This window comes from Cyprinodon variegatus, unplaced genomic scaffold (assembly GCF_000732505.1).
Source record: "Cyprinodon variegatus isolate N-32 unplaced genomic scaffold, C_variegatus-1.0 Scaffold255, whole genome shotgun sequence".
NCBI classification, from domain to species: domain Eukaryota; kingdom Metazoa; phylum Chordata; class Actinopteri; order Cyprinodontiformes; family Cyprinodontidae; genus Cyprinodon; species Cyprinodon variegatus.
Window position 1 is genome coordinate 1014091 of NW_015150708.1, and position 9271 is coordinate 1023361.

The 9271-nt window shown below is 37.8% G+C and overlaps 1 protein-coding gene across 1 annotated transcript in view; it reads left to right on the top strand.

Moving 5' to 3' along the window:
• appl2 (adaptor protein, phosphotyrosine interaction, PH domain and leucine zipper containing 2) overlaps positions 1 to 6791 on the top strand; it is a 20653-nt gene extending 13862 nt beyond the window's left edge. The window contains 11 exon segments of the mRNA XM_015382347.1: positions 209 to 397; positions 490 to 532; positions 782 to 838; positions 1576 to 1670; positions 3310 to 3468; positions 3665 to 3714; positions 3792 to 3966; positions 4248 to 4284; positions 4366 to 4521; positions 4634 to 4681; positions 5855 to 6791. Coding sequence (XP_015237833.1) covers positions 209 to 397; positions 490 to 532; positions 782 to 838; positions 1576 to 1670; positions 3310 to 3468; positions 3665 to 3714; positions 3792 to 3966; positions 4248 to 4284; positions 4366 to 4521; positions 4634 to 4681; positions 5855 to 5983 — 1138 coding nt within the window. The 3' untranslated portion in view covers positions 5984 to 6791.
• Positions 6792 to 9271: the final 2480 nt, after the last annotated feature.

The following is a 9271-nucleotide window of genomic DNA, read 5'->3' on the forward strand; positions in this document are numbered from 1 at the left end:
GGATGGATGGATGGATGGATGGATGGATGGATGGATGGATGGATGGATGGATGGATGGATGGATGGATGGATGGATGGATGGATGGATGGATATGAGGCCTTCAGATTGTATCAAGCTTATTATAATAATTTTAGGAGCTTTATCAAATTTCTTTATTCTTCATTTATTCAGTTGAAGGTTAACCCAGTTTTTTCTCCTGTTTCCTAGTAAAACTGGGCTGGTGACCACAGCCTGGGATCGACTCTTCTTCTTCACCCAGGGAGGAAACCTCATGTGTCAGCCCCGCGGGGCCGTGGCAGGGGGCATGGTGCTGGACCTGGACAACAGCTCCGTCATGGCGGTGGAGTGTGAGGACAGACGCTACTGCTTTCAGATAACCTCGCCTTCAGGAAAGACGTACGCACCCCCGTCCCCTCTGACAGTGATTGTTAATTACCAAATAAAAGAGAGACCATACTTAAATCGGTTGCTTCCATTATCGCCTGCAGGTCTATGATTCTTCAGGCTGAGAGCAAAAAAGAATATGAAGAGGTTGGTGTCAACAGGGAGGCTGTTAAAACGACAGCGTGTTTGATCTCCATCACAGAGAGATGTTCTGCTATAAGTATCTGTCACCGGACAATGGAGACGCTGTCAGGCATCATTGCTGTGCTTTTCAGTTTTGTTTTAGCCTGGACACCTCTGAGTTGTCTGTGACAGCTGATATCAGTCAAGTTATTTTAGGCCAATTGTGACAAAACTGAAGGGAAGCTTCACTTTTTTTTCCTGTTTCTTTTACAGTGGATTTGCACCGTGAACAACATCTCCAGACAAATCTACCTGACTGATAACCCAGAGGTAAAGCATAAATACGCAACTAGAATTTAAATGTTATACATAGCTGACGATAGCTGCAGTTATATTTCTATGATATTGGAGGTGAAGTAAATTATGTGGAAAAAGATGTTTTGGTTAAATGATACCAAAGCTGATCTTTCTGGCCTTCTTAAAAATGCTACCTGTACCTTTATAAAGTCACACTAATTGAAGCTTTACAGGCTCCATTCTTGTTGTAGTGCATGGTGGGGGTAGTATCATGCCTTGGTAATGATATTAATTATATTTTTTGAAAGACCTGCAGTTGTAAATGCGACAAAAGGTGATATTAAAATGCTGTGTTTCACTTTCCACACAATCAGAACAGATCTGTTTACTATTTTTACTGAAGATAAATCGTAAATATGTTTTTTAAGTACAAATACCGTTATAACTTCCTACAGATTTCACTCTATTAATCAGTCACTACTAACTCTATTCCTCCTTTTTTATCTCATGAACCATTTCACAGCATACATTCATAGCTAGCAGTTGTGCTTTTGCACATTCAGATTAAATAGATAGAAATGAAATTATTTTAAAGAGCTAAAGCATCATGAAATAAGCAGCAAATCAATATTTTTATCACTAATTTGGTAAAGTTTCACGGCTTAAACATCTCAACCCAGTCGGTCAGTTTTCTCTTATTTTCTTTGTTCATATCTCTACAGTCTAATTCTGATTTCTGTAAATAATTGAACTTCTTTGTTCCTTGTCAGGCCGTGGCCATTAGATTGAATCAGACCGCCATTCAGGCGGTAACTCCGATCACCAGCTTTGAGAAAAGACAAGATGGTTCTCCCAACCCAGACCGGTCAGTGTCACACTTTAAAACTCTACTATATGTAGACAATTGTGTAGTACAGCTTAATTTTTTATAAAATCCTTCCAAAATGGTTATAGCCTAAAATAAAATTTTGACACCCTTAGTTATATGTTACATCTTTATGCTGAACACTTTTGCTGTTTAAAGACAACTGAGAAAGGTTGACGATGCACTACTTTCTTGAACTGAAGTTTAAATGTTTCAGGTCTGCTTTAAAGAAACAATGACAAAACATGTGAAGAAACAGCAGTGTCAGCGCTGCTACTGAGGGAAGAATACTCCAAGTTAGCATCAATGAGAAAAACAAAGATGTATGAAGCACTTCAAAAAGAAAATTGTTTTCTATGATATATCAAGAGATTCTTATTTAGCCTGGGAGATGAAAAGAAAGAGTGAGACCATTAGCAGATAACAGGAAGGCTGAACCAAATAGAAAACACACTGGAAAATTTTTATGTAAATAAGTCATTTTTTCTTTAAAAAATTGTATTTCTTCTTGAATTGAGGATGTAAGTGTGACACTTTGCCAATGGAACAAGACAATTACATTTAAAATAAGAAAAAATGCTTGCATTTTCTTATTTCATGTGAATATTATCTAATTATCTTATTTGAAGAGTAAAAGTACTCATTCCATTGGCAAATCATCTTACTCACCTGCTCAAATTAAGGCAAAATAAACTTAATTTAAGAAATGTTGACTTATTTCTAGATAATTTTTGCTGGGCAGTTGCTCTGTTAATGTTGGCAGCCTTCTGGATAAAACCTGGATTTACATTTTAAAGCCTCTTCTTAGGTTCCACTAAAAGATGCTTCACTCATTCTCTCACACAGCTTGGCATCACTTTTGATTCTTTAACTATTCATGAGAGGAATTTTAAAACTTAAAGATTTCTGTGCTTTTCTGACATCTTATGTATGACAAAGAAATCCCAGAACAAGTATCATAAGGCTAAAACTTTCTAAAGCCACAAAATTCTGATCAATGCATCTTTACTGTTAACACGATAAAGTGTTGGAACAGCTGTGGTCACCACTAAATACATTCTTTTTAACTAGGACACTGGTATAAATGCTTAAAAATAGAAATTGTTTAGATGATGTTGGAGACGATGGCTTGATTTGTATTGCTAAAGAATTTGGATGATGTGAATGATGATATATTAAATTGCACTGGAAAAAGTTTAAATCTAGATAAGTCATTTTTTCTTTAAAAAAAAGTGCATTTGTTCTTGAATTGAGGAGGTAAACGAGACATTTTGCCAATGGAACAAGATAATTTACACTTAAAATAAGAAAACACTATTGCATTGTCTTATTTCAAGTGCACATTATCTAGTTATCTTATTTTAAGAGTAAAAATACTCATTCCATTGGCAAACTATCTCATTTACCTACTCAAATTAAGGGTAAATGCACATAATTTAGGACATTTTTACTCATTTCTAGATGGTTTTTCCAGTGTGAATAAGAGGCTTCAAGAATTTTGCTGAATATTTTGTCATGTTTGCCTTTCATCAGAACTAAGTATTCAATACTTCAAAATAAGCTTCCCTTTGGGAAAGGTTTTTAGTTTATTGAGTTCATTCCCTGAAAACCAGACTCATGCTGTGTCTTGGTCCTTCAGGGCCAAGCCAGGAGGCGTCCAAGCTGCTGGAAGCGATTCCCAGAAAACAGAGGCTGCTGCTCCAGAACCAGAAGACCTGATTGCTCCTGGGACGCCTATTCAGTTCGACATCATGCTGCCGGCGTCAGAGTTCCAGGACCAGAACAGAGCTGGGGGGAGGTGAGGCAAGGCAGCAGGTTGTGCGTGTTTATTCATATGAAAGACACAGGCAGCAGTGGGGCCCTGCTGATACTCCCAAACACCGGCCTCACTGAGTTATTACATCATTTCCAGGAAGCTGATTTCTTCATAATGACCAATGCAGGAGGTAAACTGCTTTTTTATTTTGCTGATTCATGTTCTTGCATCGTTACAGGCGGACAAATCCATTTGGAGAAACAGAGGAGTGTACAGCAGAGAGCGATGGTAAATTGAGCCTCGTGCAGCATTAAAACGCTCTCTAGGTCTGCTCTCAGCTTCTGTAATTGATGTTTCCTCTGCAGACTCCCTCCTGCAGCAAGTGTTCGCCGTGCGCTTCCTGGGCTCCATGGCTGTTAAGTGCGGAAACAACCAGGAGGTGATCTACGAGGCCATGAGGCAGGTGCTGGCTGCCCGAGCCATCCACAACATCTTCAGGACCACGGAGGCTCACCTCATGGTCACCAGCAGCAGCCTCAGGTGCACATAATCTGCTTTAATTCAGTTTAGAGGTGATCAGGTGTGATGCATTTGCTGTTCGGCTTAGTTTAAAAAATCCCCAAAGCAAATGAATCAATAGAGATGAATCGGTTTTAGCAAAAAGCTCTGAGATGTGATCATCGTTCCCTGAAATATTAAATATTTGTTTATATTTCTGTCTTTGCTTATTATGCATTCATTCCAAAAGATATTTGCGATAATTATTTGTCAAATGATATGAAAATGTACTAGCAGAAAAAAAATGTCTTTACTTTTTACAGGTTAATTGATCCCCAAACTCAAGTAACAAGAATAAGTGTAAGTATGACATTTTTTGTTTGTTTTTTTTTTTATCAGAGGCTTCCGTCATGTTTTCCACCTTTATCCCTTTTTCCTCAGTTCCAGCTAGACGAGGTCTGCCAGTTTGCGGCGCACCAAGAGAACGGACGGCTGATGGGGTTCGTGGTCGAGGGGAGAGACTGGAGTGACGGAAACGAAGAGGGAGAACCATCGTTTAGCGCTTTCGTCTTTGAGAGCAACACTGAGGGCGAAAAGGTCTGCTCTCTGTTACATCAGCAGTTTGTTAGTTTTATGTTTCAGGTGGAAAACATGCTTACTGAAGCTGAACGTGTGTAATTAGTTCTGCCCTTTTCCTTTTTATTCACAGATATGTTACACCATAAATTTGGCAAAGGAGATTACAGAAGCAAAGAAGGTAATATGGTGTTACAGAAACCTAGGAGCAGGAATTAAAACATCACATTTTGATTCTATATTAAGATGGCAAAAAGCTGGTACCAAGAATTTACTTTTACTTACTTAAAATACAATCTTTTTAGATGTCATTTTTAACTTACTTTTACTAAAGCCAACAGTATTATATTTATAAATTTATTACATGACTGCATGTTTAGCATAAAACACATCTCAGTTTGAACTGAATGGTGAAATTTGCATGGAAATAGGTTGGAACTCCTCCACTAGAGGGCACCCATGGTCTGGAATGAGAATACAATGAATTTGAACTTGAATATATTTGTTATGCTTTCAATGTTTGAGGAATCCGCTTATGATTCATTAGGATAGCTTTAGATATGATGCCATAGAGCGGTATGAACTGGTGATGTGAGACAAAAGAACCATCTAATGGTGCAACTCTAGCCAAATCTTTGGGGTGTCTCTTCCATTTAAGACTTAAGTTTCTGCCTAATTTCCTTCTTACAATTTTCTGCTCACTTTATTTATAAAAAAAAATAAATAAAACATATTTGTGAAGGGCCATATGTCACATTTTCCCACCTGAGCTATGGATTTCTACAGCTCCTCAAAAGCTACCCTAGGCTGCTTCTTGTTATTAAAGCTCTTCCTGTTAGTTTAGTTGGAATTAGTATGACGATGGATCTACCTATTATTTATTTTCTGATCATCTAACCAAACTTTGTGATTGGTGAAAGAATTGGAGCATTTTTTTTATAACCTAACCCAGGTTTAATCTTGTCTTGGTAGATCTAGTTTGTTGGTCCGCATGCCTCCTCTTGCTCTTTGTTCGTTGCTTTCCAACAAACCTCTGAGGCATTCACAGAAACATTAGATTTGTATGATTTTAAATTACACACAAATAAAATCTAATTAAGATTTATGACTGTTTGCTGCACTAGATTTTATTTGGGGGTATCAAAGTTAACAAAATAAAAGCATCCCATTCCCTTTACCATTATGTACTTGTGTTAGCATATCATATACAATCACACTAAATTAAACAAACATCTGTGTTTGTTTTATTGATGTATAAAGGTTAATGGGATGTTAATACTTTTAGCAGCTTTAACACAAAGTGAGGTCAGTGAATTTTCACTCAGCTGTGGGTGTTTTTTTTTTTCTGCCAAAGGATCCAGAAGCTCTGGCCGAGCTGATGAAGAACATGCCTCTGACCAATGACGGCAAGTTTCTGCTTCTCGAGCCCGAGACGACAACAAACAGTGGAGCAGGCCAAGAGGATCTTGAGTCTGAGGCCTGAGACGTCTCCCCCCCCCCACCCCAAAGACCAAAACATCAAAGTCCAGGTTTTATTATGACCTTCATCCCAAGTCTAGTACTGTAACACTGTCCCAAGAGGGACGGCTTTGTTTTTACAGAACCTGTGCAGCTGCATCTCCATACCACTGCTGTGCTAGAAGGACGTCGGTTCAACCAAAAGCATCAGATAAATCCATCTTTTCGCTGTTAAATATCACCACATTCCATTTTTAATATTAGTATGGAAGTCATTTCCTTCTTTGTGCACCACTTTACAAGGCATGCACATCCTAAGGTCCTCCCCTGGTTGGTACTGGAGGTGCCCATCTCTTCATGTCTGGTTTACAGTTATTTCAGCTTTTCTTCCTGTGAAAACCTTGTAAACTTATATGTAATTAATCTGTTTTTTGCATTTTATTTCCTGAAGCTTCATATAAAAAAAATATTGCACTTTTAAGGTAAAGCACTAATTAATACAGCTAAAGAAGCTAAAACTGTTGAAAGAAGAAAGTTTAGACAATGTTTGCTTTTGCTCATAGTGACTATAGTTTATTATAACTACCTAGAAATTGTGGGGTAGGAGGAAGACATTTAATTAATCTCTGCAGACTTTAAATCTTCAACACTAACCTGAACTGACATCCTGCTTGAAAGAGTTTCCCACTACCTGCAGAAAACAGAACAGAGGCTAATCTGCCTGCGACATCCTTAGTGAGAATCCTCCCCAAAAACAACTCTATGCTCCATTTCTTTTGAATCTTGTGTAAATATGATTTGTTAGAGTGTCTATTTGCCGTTGAACCTGTATGTGTGTGGGGGGTATATATGTGTGTGTGTGTGTGTGTGTAGAGGGCCTGCTGCGGTGCATGATTAAATGACACCGTTCGCTCCTGCTCCATTTGTAGAAGATTAAAGCCTCTCTTCCAAGTACCGAGCTGTAATACAAGAGGAAACTCAACTCTAATTTTCTCCAGTAATGCATGAAACAAGACTCAGCCAAGTATTGCGATCTTGGGGGGGCAGGGAAAAAAAACGCCTGTTTTCGCATGTTTATCAATGATAATCGAAGCAGAGGAGCTGAAAGTTGAGTTATCGGTGGGAATTTTTCATTGTGCGTTTCTGCTCTGTTTGAACCCTATTTACCATTTAACCTGTAAATTCTGAATATTTTCATGACCTTGAATGTTACAATACAGGGTTTTGCTTGTTGTCTTATAGTAAAAGGGTTTAGAGGCAGAACCTACCAAAACACAAGGGGCTATTTCATTTAGGACATTTCCAGTGAAGAGTCGATAGAGAGAATCATGAAGGTCAGGAACCTTTGGCCTTACATGAAAGATGTAAGGAGCTGCTCTTCTCTGGGTGGAGGGGTCATACTTTGACAGCAGATTTAAAAACTTGAACAGCTCGGCTCTTTGTCTCACCTCAACCATTTAGCCTGTCCTGCTAGAAACTGCAAATTTCAATTCACGCTTTAAAAACATCTTGGACATGGTTCCCAAGTGGTTCCTTGTTTGTTAATATCCTCATAGGAGGAAGGTATGATGATAAATTCAAGGGAAGGGTTTGAATATATTCTTACCACGAAGGTGAGGGGGATTATATTTTACTCCTTTTTTTTGTAGGTTTGATCCTTTAGGGATTTCTTTTTTTATTAACCGGTAACCGTTATTCCACCTTTGAGCTAAACCTCTACTTAAAGGTCCATGATTGATCTAACATGTCTACTTTGAATGCATGTAGGTTTTAAGCCTCATGTCTGTCTTTTTCAGTACAAATTTATTTTCAAAATATCATCTACAAAAGTTTGTTGGTCTTTTCTAAACTGGATCTAGCTTATCTAAATGTCTAATATCTTGTCATCATGGGGTTTGCCCAAAGGTCACAACTACAACTTTTTGTCAAAATTAATGTATCAAATTTAATTAATCCTCAACATCTAGAGTGGAGCAGAATAAAAGTTAATTAGTCTAAGAGGAAAAAATAGTATTTAAATGGTTGCTTAATGAATTTTGAGGGGTCCAAAATATCGAAACATTTCCATGTGGTTAAAATGCCGATGTTGACACAAGGATTCTGAGCCAATAGTAGGTTGAAGCCATGTGATACGGGGCTGAGTCATTGTCCAATCCTAGTTGCTTTGTGATAGAGCTGAGAAATGACTTCTTCTTTGATACATCAGATTTAAGCCAAAAAACAGGTTTATATTGATGTCTATTGGGGCTTAGAAGCAATTTCCTTCTAGACAGGTGTGTTAAATATCAGCATTGATGGACCGAACAGGCAACGGGTTGCTAAACATTATAGGACAAGAGTGGGAGAGTGCGCCAATTACTCGCTGGGAGGACTTAAACTTGCAGCAATCGCCTTTAACTTGCACACCAGGGATAATGTGGTCAGTGGTCTTTAATGTGTTGCCCTTGTAGATAATGGAGGTATTGCAGGAAGTTGTGAAATGGGCCCCTTAGGCTTATCTTTTTTCTACCACAAATAAATCTGAATTACTTAGCTGAAAAAGCATTTATATGCTACCTTTGACAGCACAACAGGTTGAATCTGTTGTGCTGTCAGGCTAGTCTCAAATCTAAAGCGTCTCACAGCAGATGACCTGCACTACATGAATTATATTACATTTTAAATTACAATCTACAATTCGGATATGACAACTAAAGGATAAAACTTGGACACCTCCGGGCTGAGATGAGATGCAAACTCTATGAACACAGCTTTTTTTTTTTTTCTTTAATGACTGGTTTCTTGGATTTCACACCAGAAACGACTTGTTAAACATCCTCCAATCCTCTGTTCTGTTGCCTGACAGAAGGGTTTATTTGCAGTGTGTCTCACGCTGAGGCAAACTTTGTTCATCAGAGTAATGAAAACAAATTTCCTTAGAGATCAAGCTGCTGTTTGTGTTCTCTTTCAAATTGAAGAAATTAGTTTTAACCTTAATATCCCGTCTGGAAACGGAATCTTCCTTCTGTATGTGACCTGCTGCTGCTCTATTCCTCTCATCTTTATGAGTAATTTATCATTAGGAAGAATCTCGGTACTCATTGTTTAGGAGGTACATAACTATAATATAGCAAAAATGCATTTCCTTTTTCTGTGTTTTTTTTTTAACTGCTAAGTTTAATACCTGAAATGCTTTGCACTTAATTCAACCTGGTTTTCTTAAAACCACTGTTATCAGTCTTTAATAAATATGTGATTTCTTAACAGATGAATTGGTTGTTTTTATTTATTTATTACTTTAGAAACTTGAATCAAACAATTCAAATAGTTTTTT